The 24,251-nt window shown below is 38.3% G+C and overlaps 1 protein-coding gene across 1 annotated transcript in view; it reads left to right on the forward strand.

Annotated features, from left to right (window-relative positions):
* Window positions 1-24,251, forward strand: part of PRKX (protein kinase cAMP-dependent X-linked catalytic subunit) — a 99,757-nt gene that overhangs the window by 51,317 nt on the left and 24,189 nt on the right. Inside the window, exons 2-3 of the mRNA XM_075196477.1 lie at window positions 14,479-14,647; window positions 20,098-20,361. Coding sequence (XP_075052578.1) covers window positions 14,479-14,647; window positions 20,098-20,361 — 433 coding nt within the window. The remainder of the gene's footprint in view (window positions 1-14,478; window positions 14,648-20,097; window positions 20,362-24,251) is intronic.

The following is a 24,251-nucleotide window of genomic DNA, read 5'->3' on the forward strand; positions in this document are numbered from 1 at the left end:
GTTTAGTGCAGTGGTTGCCAAACTTTTGCAGTTCGCGGCACCCTTAGAGTCTCCATCATTTTTTTAAGGCACCCCTCCAAAATAATTACCGAGCAGTCCTGTTTTAGAAGTAGTTGGGTCTAAAAATTGTAATAAGTATTTAGGTCAGGACAGAAATGCTTATTTAGTTGTATGCAAAAATGCCCCCTCTGCATCCAGACACTCTGCCCTCTCTCACGCTGCCCCCTCCTCTGCCTTCTGTCACGATGTCCCTCTCCTCTGCCCTCTGTCCCAGCTCCTCTGCCCTCTGTCCCAGCTCCTCTGCCCTCTGTCCCAGCTCCTCAGCCACTCTCCTCTGTCCCCCTCCTGTCACGCTGTCACTCTCCTCTGTCCCTCTCTCACTTTGCCCCCTCTGCCGCGGGCCAGCCATAAAAAACCAAACAAACACTTCCCAATCCGCGCGGCGCCGGGACCCAGCATCCTCCTCTCTCACGCAGCCTGTCACTAATATGACAGCTGCAGAGAGGAGGATGCTGGTTCCCGGCGCCGCGCGGATTGGTAAGTGTTTCTGTTTGTTTTTTTTATGACTGGCCCACGGCACCCCTGAGACAGCGCCGCGGCACCCCTGGGAGCCGCGGAGCACAGTTTGGAAACCGCCGGTTTAGTGCATATTTTATACCTACGTGTACTTTTCATTTTTTTTACATAGATCAATTCTTGACACAAGTCTATTGTGATTTTCCCCACATGCCTTTTCACACCTCTACCACTTTTACAATTAGAGCTGCAGTGGATGGAGGGAGAGTATGTGTGTATATGTGGTATGTGTGTGTGCATTATAATAGATGGGTATTATTATTAATAATACCCATCTACATGGCTCAGATGTTGCAACAAGAAAACTACCATTTCTGCTTCTTTTAAGTATATTTGCTATGCATTAACTGCCTATTGTAGGAGATTTCTCAAAAATCTCCTCCGTTTAGGCTAATACCTTGCAGCATCGCCCCCATAGATTCATATGGGGACTGCGATGTTCTGCAATGCATTGAGCTTTGCTAAGCATCGCATTGCACGGACAGGTAACACCATCTCAGGATAGCGCTACCTGTAATTTCCTATGGGATTCTGCTGAAGCCTCTCTGGATTCACAGAATCTGATACAAGCTCCGAGGACCATGGCAGGTGGGGCGTTTGACTGGGGCAGTACACCTGTCAAACCGTAACGCAGGTGTCCTAAGGCGAGCTCAGGGAGGACAGAAACCTCCCGTGCGCACAGCACTTCTACTTGTCACTGGCAGCGCTAAGCTGCTGGTAAGCAGGTAAAAACTGCGCTCCAGAGGGGTCACTTAGTCGGGGCTCCCAGAGTAACTCCGGCATGATGCATCTTAGTGGTACATAAATATGCATCACTGCGATGTGCAGCAATGCATATTTAGTTGTACCGCTTCAAATTAATGCATAGACCTCCTAGATCTCACTCGAGGAGACATTGTTACAATAACAATAGGAGCTTGTTATTGTTACATTAAATTTAAGTAAAGAGATGTGTTATGAATAAAACCGCGTTTTTAAGGAGATAATCCGGCATTTTTTCTTTTCCCTTTTCTGAAAATACATCACACTGATATTTGGAGAGCCTTTAAAATGTGGAGGAATATGGGAATTAAGGAAAAATGAAAGGTTGACACGTGTCCATTATATCATTATGTAACTGCAGTTTTTACACAGGAACTTCTTCTTTGGAAACTTCCTCTTCATTTATACGTGTGCTTTTTTTTTTCTTTGACCCATATATCTCTTCCTTTAGGTGTACTTTCTTAACGTCTATGAAAACATCCACACTCTATTTTAATTGTCTCTCACAACGGGTGTTGGGTGGATTTTTTGATCGAAATAACACTATTGTCTTTCTCTGTTTTTCTTTATTTTATTTTTATGGGGATGCATTAATTGGAGATTAAAATGTCTTGAATGTTTGGAGTAACAAAGAAACTAAAATAGATTTTCTGTGATCCATTGTGAGTGGTTAAAACCTGCCATCAAGGATGGTTCAGACTTAATGAAAAAAAATTGAACTCTCATTTCTTTATATTCTTATGTTTATGTAAGTTTTATAGCCTATTCAAAGAGTATTTGTGTAAGAATTGTTTTTGTACAGTTTGTAGTTGATGCTTGTGTAGACTCTTAGGGCTGCAAGATGTGTTATTTTTGCTTTTATACGATTTTTCTACTTTAAATCTCAGTCTTATTTTTCTGAGTGTGCAAGCGCACTAAATGCCTTGTGTGTGAGACATAAGACTTTCTACTGTCCCCTACTTCCCTCTATTGTGTAGTATATCACAGTGATTAGGGTATAAGTGTAACAAATTGATAAAGGTGTAAGGTTAATATTTCATATTCCATGTCGAGATCAAAGCAAGTTAAAAAAGTGTTTTCAACCTAGACTTTATGATCTTGGTATAGCCAGCAGTATTGACATGTAACTGGTACACAGAGATACTGACTCTCCTTAAATTACCGTTGGACATAGCTGGTGGATGCATCTGAGCAACGTAATTAGGTCTGTTCGCTATTTATATATACTTCCTGGGTAGCTGTCACCACATCTGCACATTTAGATATGTTGGAAGGTGGAATTCTCAGAAATATAAGAAACTTTTTACTTTTAAACTTTGTATCTTTAAATGACTACTTGCCCCCTGCAGTAATGTACTAAAACAGGTTTTTCTTGTTGTTGAATAGTAGATGATAAAGTGATGGATTGTCTTTTGCCTTGTTTTAAGAACGATACTCCTCTATGTAAATAACCCTCTGCTGATCTGTTAGATGTGAGTGTTTCTGGTATCCAGAAGACGGTTCACTTACCAGGCACAGTTAAAAATTGTTGTATAGCATATGATATATATTCTTAAAGAAGCTAATGTTAAAAAAAAGGGTTCCCACCTTCCATGTGTGTTCACTATATTACCCCTCCCTCCTCCTCTTCCCCACACTAGGAATGCTGGAATTCAGCTAGGTCCCCTGTGCTTAAAATGGTGGGAGGGTCTTGTTCTTTATTAATAATGCACTGTGTCAGGATAAAGCATAGATCTGATATGCTGAAATAGAATATTGGATGTCAGGACCCAAATAAATCTTTGCATGAATACCTAAATTAACCTGATGGTCAATTCAGATAAAGGTGTGACCAAATGAGGCCAAGAACATGTAATTGAGTTAGGTAAACCCTTTGTGCAGAGACCAGCTTTAGATATGCAGATCACAGACATCCATTGTATTTGATCATGTATTACCCTAGCTAGTACTTCCCTTCAATAGGTAGTATAAACACAAACTAACCCCTGGGTGTAAATTAGAGAGCTTGCATTTATTTACAAGGGATAATTCATAACTGCAGGGTAAATAGGTTGTATCAAATGAATCCATTGATAAGCTAGTGTAACAGTTAAAGACGCAGCGTCTGATGTAATGGTGTTTGGAGGTTTTTACATCCCAGTGTGAGGAGATAAGCCTGCCACTTTTAGCAGCTTCCAGGACATAGCACTGTTTGCTTGTGACACTTGAATAGACTTGTAGGTACCGCTCAGCATGTGGTCTGGCTCAATGAGGCCAGGGGATAACATAGCCTATATGTAATACTGTATAGACAGAAAGAATTCAGTTTTAAAATATGCCACTTAAAATCAATAAAAGCAGAGATCAACCACCTATTCCTCAATAGCATGATGAAGAGCAGCTCATATGGTAAATTAAGAATTCTGACCCACAGAGAAATGAAGAAAAGGAGTGGAAGCTCTGCGAATGCCCTGTACTTAGGCATGTTTGATATGAAAAGATGAACAAAGTCATAGGGGATTTGTTAATGATAAGATTGGATCGATGTAACGCTGTCCAGGACAAATATATCACATTGTAGAATTGGTTAATAAATCAGGCAACAGGTAAATTTGGTTTGAAAAGGTGTCCCAGGACACAACCCCGATTAGCATTAACCCTGCCCCTGTGAATGCCGCACCCATTTGAGGTTGCTTAAAAATCTGTGTTCTGAGGGAACAAATTGTCAGACTTTTGGGGATCAACCTAATTGAAGGACTGTCCATTATTTCTGCCTGCCCCAGGCATACAGATTATTATATGTAAGTAATGCTCTGTAGGTTATCTCTTTTATTTTAAACTGTTTTGCTTGTTATGTCAAATTTATTATTCGTTTATTCCTTATTTTTCTTTTTATCTGAATGCCCTGTACCTTTTGTATATTAAATCTAAAATTTAATAAGTTGCGTCCTTGATACTCTAAATAATCCATAGCCTTTGTAGAGGAGATTGCTCGTCCAGGTAAACCCTTGGAATGCCAGTGTGTGATTTGTTGATACATTTGATTAACAAGCTGTGTGTGCTTGTATGTACATTTGTGTAACAGTCTGGAGGTGTGAAGAGTTAACCCTGTGTGTGCTGGTGGGAGTCTTGCTAGTTTGTGGAACTAGAAGCCTGTGTGCCAGTGTGGGATAGTATATTGGGGTCCTATTGCCCGTACCCAATAGGTGGTGGCTGTACCTGAAGCGTCTGGGGGTGTGAGAGCGCTGTGTTTGGGGGCGATTCCGTAGGTCTAAGAACCTGTGTGATAGGTGAGAGAGACTGCGGGCTGAAATCGTGTGTGACCTCATACAACAAACACCCCAACGTCACGGCAGCTGGGAGCGCGTTCGTGACACACTGCATTATGATGGTTATACATTTTGATGTTAATAAAGCTGTTCAGCGGTGTTAATGTAGATGTTAAGCCACAATGCGTTTTCATTAATCTGTTATCTTTGAATAAAGTTATAGTTAATCACAGTTGCTTGTAGTACAGCTGGCAATATACACTTTATGTAGTAGTTATGCAATTATGTACGGAGGTACACTCGTATACAGATAAGCATACGGATGCATACACATTTTGCACGTCTGTGCAGTAACATGTTATGTGGGCACAGACTCCTAATGCTATCTAGGGAACCTCCGTTCACCACCTGCGTTAGAGGGCTTTATATGAGCAACGGTAGGTATCCAGCTCTAGACACTGTATCTCTGACACTGATGGAAGAATGGCTCAAAAAGCAGAACTTCAGGGTTACAGGGTCCGGGCATGCGCAGTAGCGCAAAAGGACATGGCTGTCCTGCCATCCGGTTTCCTCCTAGACCACCAGGGATTCGGGTAACTATGGTAACCAGGAGACGGAACAAAGCGCTTCAATATGCCAACACTCCCCTCTCTTAATAACATCTCCTCTCTCAAAGAAAAAACATTTCTAGTTACTCTATCAAACATTTAAATAGTCTCTTTTCCTGTAAGAAAAAATTCAAGGGTTAAGTGAAACAAAATAAGCATATTGTCAAATATATCAACAATGCTCAAATATATTCCCGTCCATTTTCTAAGGCACAGGATTAGTAAGTGTGTTTTCAATCACTTTGTTAACATGTCAGCAGGATTGTCCTCACTGGCTTTATAATGCAAACTGACAGACTTCTTCTCCATTAACTAACGGATGAAGTGGTGTCTTATGGCAAGGTGCTCGGACTGTCCATGGTGCTTTGTACTGGAAGACAAATCAATTGCTCCACGGTTATCACAGTCAATGTTGATGGTCTCACTCTGGTTAAGAAGACTGCTTTCACATAAAGTCTCCTTTATCCATAAGGCTACTTTTGCTGTTTCTATGAGTGCCATGTACTCCGCTTCAATGGTGGATAGGGCAACAGTTGGTTGTTTAACAATACCAGGGGTCGGCACATTACTCAATGTCTGTAACAGTCCAGGGATATTCTCCTCCTAACACATCTTGCATGCTTCAAATAAGCAGGTATGTTTACAAAGCCCATCCTCCAGGAACTTACAATTAATGCAAATGGTAAGTTAATGGGGGAGGAGCATTGACAACAGATGGGTCTCTTTTAAGAAGTACAGTTCATGCGCACTGCAAAACACTACACTTCAAAGTCTCCAGTGACATTCAGAAGAACTCCATTGCAAATTGTCATTGCTAAAATAGAAATAGGGCTTCCAGGCTTGGTCTTCTAAATCTGCAGTCATATTGTACTGTGTTATATAGATAGCACACAAAAAGGAGAGCTCCATTGCTAATTGTCATTGCTGAAATAGAAATAATAGGGTTGGCAGGTTTGGTCTAAATCTATAGTCACATTGTACTGTGTTATCAAAATGGGTTTACAGCAGTACACAAGACCAAAGCTTTATTGAGACAGACCCAAATATAGGGAAGGGTGCATAAATTAAGGCAAAACATTCAACAAAACTTCAGACAGTGATAGGGGAATGGGTTGGAGGGGGAGACACAAGCCCAAGGTTTTATTGAATAAGCAGACACATAGTGGAAGACAAAAAATGAATCATTGTCTTCTTTCTCAGGACTGTCAATGGTGCTGTTGTCTCTGATCAGGCTGTGGATCAGCTTGCGACAGTCTTGGATGGTCATCTTCTCCCTTTTCAAGATGAGGCAATTCCTGGCAAGCCAAATGGCGCCCTTTAAAAGCAGTTCATAAGGCGCCAGGAGTCCTGGATTGCACCAATGGTGTGGGTCCCAGGAAATCCATAAAATACAGAATGGTATGAAAGGCAAGTTCTGGGCACACTGTCCTTAAGTTCATGTTCCAAGGCATCCAACAGTGCCTTTGCAGTGGGGCATTCACAAAAAATAAGCTGTTCTGTTTCTTTTCTGGTGATGCAGAAAGGGCAGTGGACATATCTGCACAGATTCCTTTCAGTGCATGAATGTCCTGAGAGGCACACTCCCCTGGATATTCATCCATGCAATGTCTTTGTGTCTCTTAGTCAGCCTCTTAGAGGCCCCGTTCTCCCACACGTGTTTTGTTGTTGCAGCAGGGAGCCCTGGAACAGACTCCATAATGTCTTTAGCTCTGATGAACTTGTGGACAGTTTTTGGCTTCCACAAGTCTGGTTTAAGTCCCTCCAGATTGTGCTCTCTCACAAATTGTCCAACATCCAGGTAAAACCAAGGTGTAGTCCAGTTGTAAGGGAAAGAGCTGTCCCACTTGCCCCAACCAAGGGTCCTCCAAAGTGGCAGAAGGAAAAATCGAGACATGGACTTCCCAGCAGAGCAAATGTTATTTTCAATAACAGTTTTACGGATGCAGTTGCAGACAATGAAGGCTCGCAGCACGGTGGGGATATCCGGGATCCCTTTCCCACCTTTTGAGGGGCTTCTTGTATATGACCGCCCACTTCACTCTGTCCATGTATTTGCTGTAGAATTACCACAGTTATCCAAGGAACAGGTGGAGCGATCAAATGAACCATAACTGATTTCATGATTCATTCTCAGCTTCACTGTACCAGCAATGTGCTCAGGGTGATGGCGATCTCCTCGTCACCATCTTCCAAAGCTTAGTCTGCAGGGGCCAGTGACGCACCCATTTGTTTTCTCAGGCCTCTTAGCTGTTCTTTAAACTGGACATATTTATTGTCCTGCCTCAGGGCCTCCTCTATATTATTCTTCCGAAACCCAGTGTATCTCTTGTGTACAAGCTCTCTTAAATCCAGGATCTCATCCGGTGGGTCACGTTTTAACTTAACTATGGCTTCCACAACTGCATCTATATATTGGTTTAAATCTCAGTTCAAACTAGCGTATTCTAACACGACCGATTCCATGCTGCCCACATGTTCCGTGTCAGTCTGTCTGAAGCAGATGTAATGCCACTCCAGTTGTAATATCCATTCCTGTGTCTACATACGTTTGGCAGTTCTTCATGGATGACGGGGAGATATCCACAGAGGAGAAGGATATTAAAGATGCAGCATGATTAGACATGGTTTAATAATGTAGAGTTCATTGACGGCACTGTTAGGCTTAGGGCAGCTAAGCTATTGTTAGCTTGTTTTGTGGGGGCCCAAACAAACCAAGCACTTTAGCCACAAAAGTGGCACTGCTTGTCGCTGGAGTGCCTAAATTCTTAAACTGTACATGTCCTTTTCAATATCTTACATAAGGGTGTTTTGGAGGGCCCAAGGACAATTCCATCTTGCACCACTTTTCTTTTCTGCCACTGCTGTGTGGAAATGTTTCCTAGATGTGCTATGAACTACTGTGTCGCTTACCATCCAGCCAGGTTGCTGTAGTCTTTGTTTGAAAGTGTATGAAAATGATATTGTGACTTCTGAGATGGTCAAAATTGGCTGCAAATGACTTGAAATTGGTGTTATTGAGGTTAATAATAATGTAAGGAAAAAGAGCAAAATTATGTGATTTTAGCAAAACAAATTAGGAATTTTAGAAAAAAAATAGGGATCCAAAACCAAAATATGCAAGGGCGGTTTTACCAAAACACGAAGTTTATCCAGATCCAAAATCAAACCCAGAAACCGGGGGTCAGTGAACATCTCTACAGAAAACAAGGACATGTCTTCATGCTTCTGACTACTAGAACTGCACCCCGTGTGTGTGTGTGTGTGTGTGTGTGTGTGTGTGTGTGTGTGTGTGGACAGGTGGAAATATCTCAAGAGGCACACTATGTAAAATTTCAGGTCCAATGATACTCCTACCACTTTAAAGCCACCTCTTGCATTATATTAAATGCACTTGCAGCCTTTCTGTGCTTTTTAAATGGGTTCTGTCTGTAGAACTTCTGTGGGCTCCTCTAGTCATTGGGAGAACCACCACGTAGGATGTGATCCCACTTAATAATTTTCAATATTATCTAACTTATTTTATACTAAATATATTCTTCTTTATAATGGGGCATTGGAACGCAAAATAACAATTTGTTTTAATTATAGTTTTTCTAGTGTGTTTCTAGTACACCTAGGCTTGCAAAGAGAGATGATCATGGGTACCATGGTTTGGTGACCCATGTCGCCAAACATGGCATCATTAAAAGATATATAGAGATAGATAGATTATATATATATATATATATATATATATATATATATATATATATATATATATATATATATATATATATATATATATATATATATATATATATATATATATATATATATATAAAATTTTATTTGCGGTTATTAATCAACAAAATGCTTGGCATTTAAATTTGGGACCTTGAGAAATTTCTCCTCAAGCCCTCTAAGCAGATAATCCTGATATGTTTCATTTAATATACGCAATGCAGAATTTATGGACACTTTCATATATTTAAGCAGCATTATGCACTCTCCCTTCTGATGTAGGGCTTTCGCAGTAAACGTTTCATTTTATTTATTGAGGTGCACATTGAGCATTTTAACTCTCTTGTCATTAACTGTATTATAACAAATCTTATCCAAAACTTAGATTTGTGTCCAACTAACTAGTCAATTGAGAGAAATCCACAAATAGGTATTTTTATATACTTTTAAACAAATAAATAAACATACACAATAGTTATACATTAATCAGTCTAGCGTCTGTACTGGATTAAGTCAGGTAACACTACTATTTACCTTGCAACTGCTTAATTCATTGAAAAGTCCAACTCAGACACTTTATCGTTTTGTACTTCTTAAAACTGTAAATGGTTAGTTTATTTAATCATTGTTCCTTGCATATGTTTTGGACAAACATTACACATTTTGAATGGTGTAAATAAACAAGGCCTGTGGTCCATATCATTGCTTCACATGGAGAATATGGAAGCATTTGGTAAGCATGCTACACCGCCTCTCACCTGTGCCATGTACTCTTTCTTTGGTGACGTGTTTAAATGGTCATCAGAAACCCAATATGTCTACATTATATCTGTGTGCCTCAGATGAGGCCTTGTTATGTTGATGGGTGAGGTGGGTGTTGGGTGCGGATGAACAATGGTGAAATACTGTACACAATCTTCAGAAACCAGATTGTTTCTTTAGCAGTATTTTCAAACGTAGTATTTTTTTTCAACTTAACCTTACGTAAAAGTACTTCTCAAGAAGCTATTTTTTTTTTTAAACGAATATGTTTATTCTGATCTCAAAAACTTAGAATATACATTTCTTAGTATATTGAGGTATGGTAGTTATTTGAATATACTTTTTCCTCTTATACCTAGAAGTGGTCTGCTATGCAAATAACTTTACACTACTATAAAAATGATGGAGAGAGTTAAATCCCTAAAGATCTAAATGGCCGCTTTACATTTACACTTTCTATCAGAATGGTAAATTTGGTTGGCTGATGACCTCCATTGGCACGTATGTGAGGTCATCCGCTTACCCAGAAGTAAGAGTGAGCACAGAATATCCAGATGCACAGTGTGACATGACCACCCACATCCCTATAACTGTTCACCGACTAATCTTGCTATATATATTTTATTTATTTTTCTAAAGATCCATGTTCTACCAAAAACACCCCTCTTGTCTGTGTTCTACCTTTTGTTACACTTGTCAAAAACGGGCTTCATGATTCTGATTTATGCGTAAAGCTGAAATAAGAAATGAGTAAGCCCAACAATCTCAGACTAACTTCAAATATGAGTGAGGCAAGAGAGGATGTCTGGGATTTAAAACATAAATATTAAGTGTTCAAAAGATCCAGTTATAGCAATGGTCAATTTAATCATATCTTAAGGTTCATGATTTCTCTTTATAAGGGGAGTGAATAATGGTCATGGTGGAGGGCAGTATGTGTCGCTAAGCTCCTTTTGTGTTATTTCTCAAGTCAGTGCTGAATAGGGTGTTGGAAGCTTGGACAGGCCATGGAACTATAATTATCTCTCATAACAAGCAGGTGAATGTGTTGCAGGTGTCTTGAGGTTTGTTTTTTTAAGGACTTAAGGGTGATCACAATGCAAATGCTATTTCACTGGAGTAAAATGATGTTGAAAGTAAGTTTATATAACAAAGCTGACATTGGTTTATAGTTTTGCATAGTTTATTTCAGAAACTCCATTGTGTTTAAAACATGTGGTAGGTTGAATCTAAAAGTATTACGTGTGAAATATTAAGTCTATTTTGCTTGGCCATTGTTTACTGCTCCGTTCAGTTAAATGTTCTGCAGGACGTCATAATCCTATACAGCACACAGAACTTAGCCCAGTGAGTCACTGTAGCATGGGAGAAGTAATTGGGGTATAAATGTTTGTTCTGCAGACTCACCAGACTTGATTGACTAGCAGCCACCCATGTTTCCTGAGCTCTCAAAAATAAGCAACAAGCGATGGGAGTTGTTTGGTAGTAATGATTCTATTAAAAGACGTTTTACAGGCAAAGCAACCTTCATTATCCCATCTGAAAATGCAGCCTATTGTCCATTAGGGAAATTGCTGAATGAACTACACAGTTAAAGATGTATGGTGGATTTTAAGGTATACTCTTTAAACCTGGATTAGAATTACCCACTGAACGCCCAGGTCAAATGTTAGATAGTATAATAGTACCATAACCTGACTGGTTGCTATTAACTTATTATATAATAGATACAGACTCCGTCATAATGAAAGATGGCTAATCTGTATGAAATATATTTAAAGGGCTGCTAAATTTAGTAGCAAAATAATTTTCGTTCAAATAAGTGTCCTGAGTCCATACATATGGTTTATTTATAGAATTTCCATATATATAACAAAAAAGCTGTTGTGCAAATATATAGTAGTGTGACTGTAAATGCTGTACCATTATTGTTCTTGTATTAATTTGATGTGTATATAGTCTATGTCCTACTAATAATTGTATAACTTATTAAGCAAATGAAATAAAATCATGCACAATTGGGGGCAGGGTAAATAACAATGCCACCCTACCCCCCGCTTGCTGAAGGCAGTCTGCATGATGCAGGCGACTGTTGGAAGTTGTTCTGTACAGATGAGACAGAAGTATAATTTTGTGTTGTAATTGAGAGCTGAGAAAAATACAGAAGTTTGTGTCATAATGTGTTTTATTTGGCAAAAACAAATTGCTGCTGTGTTTTGGCAGGTTTATCTCCTCATATGTAGTACTTACAGTATGTTGAGGTTTTATTGCTGCTGTTTTAGAGAAGAATGTTCAGCTACCTATCAGTGAGCTGAGTTTTATGCGTGCTGGTCTTAGGCGGGGTACACACTATACAAAATATATCCCAATGCGATGTCCTTAACGATTTTACCGACTGAATAAAAGTCCCGATCAGCATACCAATTTATGTGTACACACTAAACACATTTTACACGATATACCTTCAGATCTGTGCTCTTCATCTGTCATAACCATTGGCTGACAAGATCGGGACTCTGCACTCTCCATAGAGATCTACAGACACTGCCGGTCCTGAGTGCCAAAACATTACAGAATTGGCACAACATTGTTCCATCGTTGAACGAGAAAATTTAGTCTGGTTAAAATCAAATAATACGATGTGCTTTGGATCGATAATCGCTCATCATTGGAGCATACACACTAATGTGATATCGGGCCGAACTGTCATTTATCGTGTGAGTGGCCCGATAATCGGCTAAAAACCCTGTAGTGTGTACCCAACCTTACTGAGTGAGCATCAGTAATTCTAATCTAAATCCAAAAGAAACATTTTTTTTTATTTTTATTTTTTTTACCCAACAGAAGTACTGTGGCATGACCAGTGCAAAAAGTGTATCCATAAATCTTATTTACAAACTGCAAAAAATATGCAATTTATCTTATGTGCATAAATACACCTACTAGTCCACCTAGAGCATTTTTCTCTTAATATAATGCTCAGTTTAGCTTCTTCTATGTCTTAAATTAGTACTGAGTGTGAATGGACATTGTGATGGAAATGCACTATTTCCACACGAGTGAGCTGGGAAATAAAAAATGTGTCGCATTAAAAGTACAGGGTCTCTTTTTTGTCTGAAAGTTGCTGTCAAATTTCAGCGGCTAAAAGTAGGTTCACTCATGTACCTAATACATAATCTTCAAGTAGCACCCCTCTCTCTGTTTTGCATCATCACAGATGCCACCATCTTGACCCATGAGTCCACGCGCTTTTCCTGTAAAAGCGAATATACCGTATTTCCCCATGTATAAGACACACCTTTTTACCCCAAATTTTGGGTAAAAAAAAAGGTGCGTCTTATACACTGCAAGCTCTACTTACCTGATTGAAGAAGTCGGCATCTGGTGTGAGGAGTCCCCGCTAATCAGCTCCAGCAGCTCCAGCGTGTCCACTGTTGCTTTGCAAAAGGACCTTCAGGTCCTGCAGGCGCCTCCCACAGTCTCAGTGCTGTCTGTCACGTGATTGACAGTTCCGATGATCGCCGCTGCAGATTCCTCCATGTTTCCCTGACAAAAGCTGCACAGTCTTGTTGACATTAGACAAGTCACGTAGACACGCTTGGGGGGTGTCTACGTGAGTTGTCTCGTCAGCAAGACTGTGCAGTAGCGCTCATTGCCTCATTTTGGTCTGAATGTGTAAGCTGCTCTAGTGAATCTCAACAAATTACAAGCTCCAGTGTGCTCTGTGACAATTGTAGGCTCCTTCAGTGTGCTCTGTGACAAATTGCAGGCTCCTTCAGTGTGCTCTGTGACAAATTGCAGGCTCCTCCAGTGTGCTCTGTGACAAATTGCAGGCTCCTCCAGTGTGCTCTGTGACAAATTGCTTGCTCCTCCAGTGTACTTTATGTAATACATCTTTTTTTTTTCATTTTGGGCCCCAAAATTAAGGTGCGTCTTATACATGGGTACGTCTTATACATGGGGAAATACGGTAATTGCTATACAGTAGACATGTGACATCACAGAAGAGCATTTACGCTGCAGTTGTGCACTTCTGTAGTTTTGTAGGGATGTTGTTGGAAAAACATGTTTTGTTAAAGTCAATGCTGCTGAAGGAGGCGCACCGAGTTATGACATCTCATTTATAATATCACCAGGACTTTGATGAAGATCTGATTAATGTAGGAATATAAATAATTAGAAAAATGAATAAGCTACTGTTTACAACAAGTGGGTAGCATAAAATGAAAAACCTCAACTATAAGTTGTTTGTTCAAATTTTAGTTTGGGAGCCAGTTTTTAATAATAATGACCACCAATATAGTGAAATGAATAAGTACATTTTACTTTTTAGTTTAAATGTTTGTGACCGCACTGGTAAATACATCCATACATTTTTTTTTTTTCTTCTATAAATAGTCTAACATCACAGTCAAAAGGGTTACCCCCTGGGCAAACTCTTCTGGTTAGCATGACCTCAGAGTCCTTTTTGAGATGTGCTACAAAATGATAAAATACAAAATAATGATACAGAAAGGAATAGTCTGGTCTCCTATTTATTGCAAGCATTTTAAATTCTGTTCCGCAGCACATTTGCATTAGGAAGCGTATGAGTATGTTTAAACAGATATCTTTTGAATAGAAACCTGTACTTTACCTCAAGACTCTGAATATGAGTGTGTTATGTAAATGCACTTATTGGTTTCTGATCCGTTAGCCTAAATGTATTAAAAAAAATAGCCCCCACACACCATCATCACTTAATTCCCTGCATAGAAGGATCACCCTATCTAAACCACCTGTTTTTTGTTTGTTTTTTGCAGGAACTGGGACATTTGGTAGGGTTCATTTAGTGAAAGAGAAAACTGCAACACACTATTTTGCACTAAAAGTAATGAGCATTCCTGATGTCATTCGTCTAAAACAAGAACAACACGTACACAATGAAAAATCTGTCTTAAAAGAAGTGAACCATCCATTTCTGGTCAGACTGTAAGTATTCAAAACATCCCTAAACACTTGATGCTGTTTTTATGTTTGTTACTTCGATGGAGGGATTTTATTTTTCTCTTTGTCTGTTTTGTGTTTTTTTTGTTTTTGTTTTTTTTGGTTTGGCGTAAGCTTCAATATTGTGATACTTTCACCTTTTTCTGTTTCAAGTGATTGCATGAAATGCAACTCTTATGATTTAAATAATCTTCAAAAGTAGTTGCTAGCTTTTTTTTTTTGCAACATCCTATTTGTTGCTGTTTTTGAGTCATTTATGTGTGTGACTCCACATAATAATCAAATTGCAGCACAGCATACAGAAATAAAGGAATATTGATAGATCACAGCTTTTAAATTTATTATCCAAATTTTAGAAAGTTGTAATAGGTGGATGTCTAGCACCATTCAACCAATTTCCTACACTGTACCTGAGGTTTTCTTAAGTAAGATGTTAAAAAAAAAAAAAAATGTTTAATGTACTTTTGAAGCACAGATTACATAAATGGAAATTATAGTAGATATAGTTTCTGCGATTTTTGCCGTATGTGGTCTATGTCTTGTGCTGAGAGGACAGTTATATAAATACTAAGACCGTTCTTACGTAAGATCTTGTAGGATACAGTCTGGATGTCTTAGTCCCTCGCACAGAAGTTTTATTCCAGAGTTCTGTAGATTGTTATATGACAGGTTCAGTCTGATCAGAGACTGGTGTGTAATAAGAACAGAGCGGAGATCATCACTGCAGGATGAGGTCAGATCACAGCCATATAAAAGATGATCTTGTAGGATGAGATCCTCTCCGTTCACCTGTGAAAAACGAAACAGGATGGATTTAATTGACAACATAGATTCTATGAAATGACATACAAATTACGCAATAACCACAAATCATTGCACGTTGAACTCAGCCAGCCTTTATAGCTTTGCACTTGAGGTCATTGCTAATAATCCAAGTCCCTTCTGCAGCTTTGCACATTGTAGTATCTGTACAATTTTCATTAAAAAGATGTTTGGTGATTTTATTCTTATCAAATTCCAGAGCAGCATGCATCACAAAACACTTGTTATGCAGCACGTCACAGAGTTTTTGGGCAGTGGCACAAGTGTCAAACATTCGACCCTTTGTGTTGCCGCCAGCAGTTGGGTACATCCCGGCTAAAATGATTAATCTGATAGATTACTGGATGCTGTGTGATAATGGCATACACAGCAAGTTCGAATGCCTATGACACTGGACAGTGAAAAACAAAATTAAATGTCCATCGCTACCAGTTATTTTATTAGCAGCTCACCAGTAGACAAATTAGGTCTCTTTCTGACATTCCATAGAAAATCATATTATGTGTTTGTATGTGTATATTATATTTTATTATTATATTATATTATTCCTCCCACCCCTGTATGTATTTTAGCACAGGCAATGGAAATGAAGGGTATCACCGCATCACCCATAAAATAGATAGCATAATACTTGGTAGCAGATGAAGGTTTCTTAGAGACTTGAAAGCTTGCAATGACTTCCATTATTGTTCGATACGAAAGGTATCGCCTTTTTTAAATATATTTAGTTTCATTTACAATAGTACCTTAATAACTGCACAACTGATTTTATTTTCGGAGTACTGGCATATTTCAAATTGAAATACCACTCAGTCTGCAACAGGACAGCGTGACTTTATTATAGTGGGAGAAATAAGGCACAAAGTTTACCTGGTATTACTAATAAATAACTTTTTAAAGAAACCTCTCGTATAACGTGCATAGAATGTCTCTGTAGAGCAGTCATGGACATTCTGATAGACTTCAAGGATCACATGTGCAGCCTTTTAAACCTTTAGAAGGCCCATATATCAATTAAATCCCTAATTTTAGTAATAGGTTAAAACAATACATTTAATCATGCACTCAGACCCCCCACTTGCTGCAAAGTACCCCACCAATAGTCAGTAAGAGCTGGGCCACTGTTGACGCTTGGCGGTGAATGGGTCAGAGAAGGGGCCACAGTTGAAGCTTGGCGGTGCATGAAGCAGAGAATGGGTCAGAGCAGGGGCCACGGTTGAATGCTCAGTGGGCCGCTTGGGGACAGATGGCCATATGCTGCCAATCACTGCTGTGAAGAGGGAAAAGGGAGAGAGTTTTCTTTTTTTCTTGTCTCTTAATGATGATGTCGTCTTCAAAACTGTCCCCTCATCAACACCGGTGTCCTAAAACCCTGGAGTTTTCCCGGCTTAGGGCTCTGTAAGTAGCAACAGGATCCTGAGTCGCAGATGGTTAAATAAATAATGCACAGGCTCAATTTTCTTGTTTGTTTTTAGAACTACATTTTTCATGAATTTACAGAAAGAAGAGCAAACAAAAAATAAAAAGGGGAAGTTCATGTCAGGCGCCATTAAAAGGGAAGAGTCTGGGTGCAATTTGTTGAAAAGCACTCTTTAACTAAAATGTCCAAGTTTCAAATACAACAGGAAATCGCGCATGGTGCTGTAGTAATACATTTCAATTAAAAAAATATCGCCTAGAAAAAAAAAACAATCATTAAAATGAACGGATGCATTTTAAATAACAGACAGCCAGGAACTATCTGATCCAGTGAAGATTCCAATATTTATAGGTATATTTCATTTAACAGCAAGATACCTTGTTAGCAGGGGTAAAGAATATGTAATATTTCCTGTGTTTTTGCAGAACATGACTGATAACAGAACAATAGCTTGCACTGAACTCCACAGCAAATGTTAAGAGTGCCATGCATCAAGTAATACCGTAATGCCGAGATTACCGACAGCGTTAACTCCTACCCCAAAAAATCTGATTGGCTACAAAAACAACTGCAATAAAAACAGACTTGCCTACAAACCGAAGGTCCAGCGAGGCCACACTGATTACGTCGTTGGGCCCCACCCCTGTCAAACGTTGCCAACATCAGCCTAAAACAGCAGGGAGTGAGACCAGGATGACACATTTAGCCCCACCCCCACCAACGGAGGGCAGGCTGCTGGCGGTTGCCCTGTTCTCCCAAAAATTATTAAGTCTTCCTGGCAGGATCATGCTCTCTGTTCTCCAGAATTACATGTAAACAGCCCGCTTGCATTGGCTCTGAATGATCGCATGAGACAAGTGTCACAGCAACTTCTGCCCCCACACCAGCTAATTTAAATAATGTCCAAGTCAATTATAACACAGTTAGGGTTTTTCACAATTATAGCTGATTTTTCTAATTTTTTTTAATTGTAATGCACTTGTATTTGAGTATTATTGTATGTGCATCACAATTATGCTTCCACTTTACTATAAATATTAGTTTTTTGTTTTTTCTTTAAACTGCAAAACAGGTTGTATCTAATAAACCATAACTTTGAAAATGAAAGTCCTTGCTTAACTGTTTTTGTTGGCTATTAAAACTCTCTAACAAAGTGTATCAAATAAATGCAGCTGTATTTATCTTCAGATGTGAAAGGGGACGTGTGCTGTTCTCTACGTACGTCCAGTCTCTAATGTTGATGACTTTTGACTCTGCATGCAGGGTCCCTCCTCCTGAAACCACATCCTTTAGCTGCAGGTAATGTTCTGCACTACGGATGCAGACTACTAGAAGGTGTAACTAACCAGAAAAAAATTGTTAGACGGGAACTTCTACTTGTAGACTTGATATTTTGGATCAATTAAAGAATAATTCTACCCAGGCTCTGTGTTGGGCTTTCCTCTTTAAACTCTGTGGACTCAAAATATTTAGAGTTTGGAGGGACATGTCCTAGCTCAGCTCTAAATCACACTGCAAAAAGAAGTCTGCCCAGTATTTGTGTGCTATGTGCAATAGCAGTCAGTATTTTCTTTACGTGCAAAAACAAAAAAAAATGCATTTGCTTGAATTTTCCTGATGGTTCCATTTATTTTGCACACGTGGCACTACAAGTGTCAGCATGCACATGGTCGCAAGTGCGTGCTGGCACTTGTAGTGACATGTAATAAGTGTTGGTTCATCATAAATAATTATTGCTGCTGTTGGCAATCAAAAATTATTTCCCCTAATATAATTATATATTCATGTAGACCCATTATATAATACAATTATACCGTATATACTCGAGTATAAGCCGACCCGAATATAAGCCGAGGACCGCAGAAAACTGGGAAAACTCATTGACTCGAGTATAAGCCGAGGGGGGGCTTTTTCAGCATGAAAAATGTGCAGAAAAACTTGGCTTATATACGGTATTTCCGCTTTAATATAATGAAAAATAAAAATTACCCCCATAAGTTCATTGTAAATTAATTTTCTGTTTTAGTCAATAAATGATTGCCACAGTAATTCATAAGTCAATAGTGCCGCCTCTTATGAATGGGAAAGTAGCTGAAACAGCATGCTGTTAGAGCATGCTTGTGTCTCAGAAGAACCTCTTGTTTTGCTGGTGGTTTGTTAATCCGCTGCATAGTAAATCTGAGGGTTTGTATTTTTATCACAGTAAAAATCGGGATGGCGATATGTAAAGTGGTGCTTTGTGAAAATGGTTTCCAGACTTTGGCCTTTAATAAACCATGCGGTTTTAAAACCACCAGGAGAAATGCTGAAAACTGGTGTTTTCATCAAACTGCCCTTTAGTAAATCTAGCCCTGAAGGAGGCAAATAATGTATTAGGTGGACATGATGATTGTTATTATTATTTGATCCCTTTGGCAGCTACTCTGGAAAACCTGTGGGTTTTTTTTATCAATCATTTTGCAGTCTGCTAATTTGAAACAAATGTCGAGGCAGCCTTGATATGTATTCTATTTGTAACCTTAGTAAGTTTAGAAAAAATCTACCCCTCTGCAATGTATTTTATAAATTCAAGCTATTTGTTTTTACTGCAATCATACTTGTTCTAACTAAATTCGCTATGTGTCATATTAGGCTTTGGTTAAATGTTGTGCCTCATCTTGGATGTGCATAGGTAAAACAAACACACGTCTTTCTCTCAGCGATTTAGTGTATATTTGAATGTTTCTGTACGTTAATCCTTTTTCTGTGTCTCACTATTTATTCTGTCACAAATCTGTCATTTTCAAGTTTTGATTAGCATTTAATATTATCATAGGATTCTTTCTTTTAGGTAACAGTTAAGATTCAGCCAGTATGACTAACACAGTTACAAATATGTTTATAGTTTATGCTATTTTAAGTCATGTATTGATTTCCTTTTCTTCATTTTCACCGTGTAGACTATTGGACCATTCTGGCAGCTTCTAACCTGCTGAGGTGTAGCGTTAATCCTATTGAGTGACATCTAAATAAGCAACAACTCTCTCTCAAAAGCTGTTGGGGGGCGAGTTTGTTCAAACTCTGCCCCCATGATTCTACTAGTCACAGGGAAATATACATAAATGTGCTTCCAGTTTTTTGTATAAACTGAATTGTTTGTTAGTATCCTTAACCATGAATCATGTGCCATTTTGTTTTTTCTTTCTTACTGTAGGTTTTGGACCTCTCATGATGATCGCTTCTTGTATATGCTGATGGAATATGTACCCGGGGGTGAACTTTTTAGCTACTTGCGTAACATGGGACGTTTTAACAACAGCACTGGACTGTTTTACTCTGCCGAAATTATATGTGCTATAGAATACTTGCACTCCAAAGAAATTGTTTACAGAGACTTGAAGCCTGAAAATATATTGCTGGACCGGGAAGGTCACATCAAGCTAACAGATTTTGGGTTTGCGAAGAAGCTTTCAGACAGGTACTGCTTACATTCTGGAAATAGTTTTATTATCCTTTTGTTTGTTTTTATGTTGTTGGTAGTTTCTGAAGAACTGCTCTTCATTATGAGGACCAGTCGGTAAAGAAAACAAGGTGATTATTTGTATTGAAGCGATTAATCTTGATAAATACTTGAAGTCTTCAGATAACTGTCCACACGTTTAAATATCATTCATGCACCCTGTATTCTTGGCACTAGGGCTGGGATAGAATACATGCTGCAAGACCAAACTGAGTATGGCAATATAAAACTTCCAGAAAATAAAGTAGGCTTTACATCTTTTTGATTTCTATGCCATGCCATCTTTGCTGTCCACAGCTATCAAATAAGCCACCACCATTGATGTTCCCTGCCAACAGGATTTGGCCTAAAATGCAAAAAGCCTCAGGCTGCAGGATTTGGCAGACAGCAAGATGTAGGGAACGAATGGGAAAAAAATATCTGCAATGTGTAGCTTGTTGGTAGTCCAATAATGGCTAAAGTGACATTTTAAACTACTGCCTCAGGTAAGAGTGATTAAACTTAGACATTATCAGTGGTCAACAGGGTTATCTATTAATTTCAAAAGGTCAGCAAAACATAAAATGCGATTGCTTCATATGGAATATCAATAATAAAAATAATCATATATGGAAGCATTTAATTAAATTGTCAGAACCAGAGATATTTCAGGTAAGGGTTTGATCTTGGTGGCTGATTCCTTCTATTTACCCAAGGTTTACTGTCAATAAGAATACTAAAGGTGATTTAAAAAGGTACTGGTTAGGCTTAGTTATGTGAATGAATATGAAAATGTGAAAATCATTGGACCATACGGGACCATAGAGATTTGCATTTTTACCTGTGATTAACTTGCACTGCAGTTCATTATTTTGGATGCTTCTTGTTCTAATGCAGAGAATTTGATGCACAGCATCCTATATGAAACGCATATTAAACACATACATAATTGCAGTGCAGTTTATATGCATTTTTCTTTAGTTTTAACATATGTTCCGGACTACAATCTCTGGTTGTTTCATTATAACAAATCTTGCTAGCCATTATAACGAAGAGCTGTCAAACTATTGTTTACTCTGGAAGCGGTTCAATATTAATGCTGTGGAGAAGCTGATTCATTTAAATACGACATGTCAGTGAAAAGGCTGGTGTCATCTGGGGCTTTGTCTGTGTGGTTTTAGTTTTGTCAATTTGAAATGATGATTTTGCTTTAATTTTGATTTTTGAAGTCATCAATTTTATGTCCATGTGTTACCTGATGATACATTTTTATTATGTTTCTTCTTATATCATCTTATAACACCACCTTCTAATTTGGTGGTGTCAAGTGAAATTCATATTGTATAGAAATGTATAAGCGCAGGTTGCACACAAAGCCACATCTATCTCATAAGGTGTCTTTTACTTCCATCTGATACTTTAATTGCATCTCTTGGCACTGCTGAGCTTCCAACAGCCATAATAATGTACCACGAGCTGTCACAAGGAAGGGTCTCCAACTTTATCAGGCACTACTTATAAGTAGCTTGAATTAGACCTATGGAGTGTTAAGGCCATACAAGAATAAACAACATTTTGCCATTGTGAACAGAAATAGTATTATTCATCAAGCCACTATCTGGTTTCTATGACAGTTTTAGGTTTCACCTCTTTGTTATGCTGGTGTTTCTTGCCTGTAGCTTCACATCCGTTTATTTATTTATAGATCTGTTAGCTTCCTGAATTAACAGATTATTAGTTGTTGCTTAGTAAAGAATTGCAACTAGATGAGGGTCATTTTAGGTTTTACAGACCATGGAACAATTTACTTGAGGCAAACACATGTGCTGTAAAGTACCTCTAAGTATTAGATCTTTGTTTATTTGAAGCTCTGTGTTTCTACATGGTGGAGTGGATGATGCAGTTTTTATAAAAAATAAATGGTGTAGCCCTTCACCAATATATTTAATATATTGTAAAGCCCCAATAACATTTTATCCTGTGTAGCCTTTATATGTTGATATGTTGTTTTGTTTTGTTTTTCTTTCCCTTAACTATAAGTTTTGGATAAATTGGTGCATGTGTCCAACATATGTGTATTTGGCTAAAAAGTGTTTGGCACAAATTAACTATATGTTATGTTTGTTTAAAAAAAGAAAAAAAAAAGTTAAATTCAGGTAACATTGTTTGTGGACAGCATGGGCCTGTATTTGCGAGCGCGTTCTGATAGCCTCACTGCAGCATAGTGTGCTATGTACATAATGAGCACTCCCGCAGACATCCAATACATTATACTGAGCATTAACACCGTGTTGCAGACAATGGGCCTGATTCATTAAGGAACTTAAATTAAGAAGTTTCTTATTTAAGTCTCCTGGACAAAACCATGTTACAATGCAAGGGGTGAAAATTAGTGTTCTGTTTTGCACATAAGTTAAATACTGACTGTTTTTTCATGTAGCACACAAATATCAACTTTAAATTTCAGTGTACAAATAAGTTATCAAGTATTTGTGTGCTACATGAAAAAACAGTCAGTACTTAACTTGTGTGCAAAACAGAATACTAATTTTCACCCCTTGCATTGTAACATGGTTTTGTCCAGGGGACTTAAATAAGAAACTTCTTAATTTAAGTTCCTTAATGAATCAGGCCCAATGTTGGAACTGCTGTTAAGTGAAGCGAAAACTTGTCATTAACTGTTTATCCCTAATGTCCATTTGCTTATATTATCTTTTTGAGTACCGATTTAAACATGTCCTATTAATGCACGTGAGTTTGGGTCCTAACTCGGCTAGTCTGATCGTGACATGAGCTGATGCCATAGTAGCAGTGTAGTTTGGACACATCTTCATGACATTATTCAAGTATCCATGCGACCGCTTTTATATTAGTATAAATGAATTCAATAACAAATTGCTCAAATATTGTGTTTATACCTTTATAATGGGCACATGTATAACAATTTACTGATCTTATTGGACTTATAATATTCTACTCATATCACCTATTGTATAGAATATCACAAAGTTATTACAAAATAGGTCTCAAAGGGTATTTTATTAACAAATTGTCAGTAATTAGTGTGTACACTTGGGTATTGCTGCAATGCCATGCTTACTGTTGTCTAGTTGTTGCAATTTACACATTTATTTTTTAAAGAAAAGCGCAGTATAACCATCAATGATGCTTGTGTTTTTAGTGTACCCCTCCATGACTTATATTCTAAGAACATTTAAAAATGAATACGTCTGGTTTGCTGCCAAAGCACATGAAATGAAAGGACATACCTTTTATTAGTTCACCAGAAATGATGGCCAGTGCAAATGTATTTCAAATATAGTAAATTCTGTTACTGCAGAATGCACACAGATCACCTTATCTTCTACTACCATCTAGTGGTAGGAAGGGTTTAGTACATTGACAGTGAATTTATTTCTGCGTTGAAGTGGCAAAACAATTTTTAGGATGCAGATAAAGAATTAATTCTGGTCATGTGCTTTGTGCTGATGGCTGAACATTTGTTTAAGAGTCCTCATTAAACAGATAGGAATGCTAGGTGCACCAGCTATACCATGTTCTACACCAAATGTAGACAGTCTGCACAGCAAGTTTGCACAAAGAGCCTATTTGGTGTGCATCTACAAGTACATGTTCCCTTTCACCTTGTTAGAAGTGCCCCCATGTAGACGCAGTCTGTCGTCCTGCGGTATTGTGAACCGTTGCAGTACAAAACATGCCAGCAAAAGTAAAGAGGTATTTAATGTTTTGCCTACCTTCATATTTGAACCAGCCCCTTAATTAATTGCAACTCTCCATTTAATCACCTATAGGACTGTGACATTTCTTAATTTTAATGTTTTCATGACACTGGTGTTATAAATGTGCCT

Source organism: Mixophyes fleayi, chromosome 2 (genome assembly GCF_038048845.1).
Source record: "Mixophyes fleayi isolate aMixFle1 chromosome 2, aMixFle1.hap1, whole genome shotgun sequence".
In the NCBI taxonomy this organism is placed as follows: domain Eukaryota; kingdom Metazoa; phylum Chordata; class Amphibia; order Anura; family Limnodynastidae; genus Mixophyes; species Mixophyes fleayi.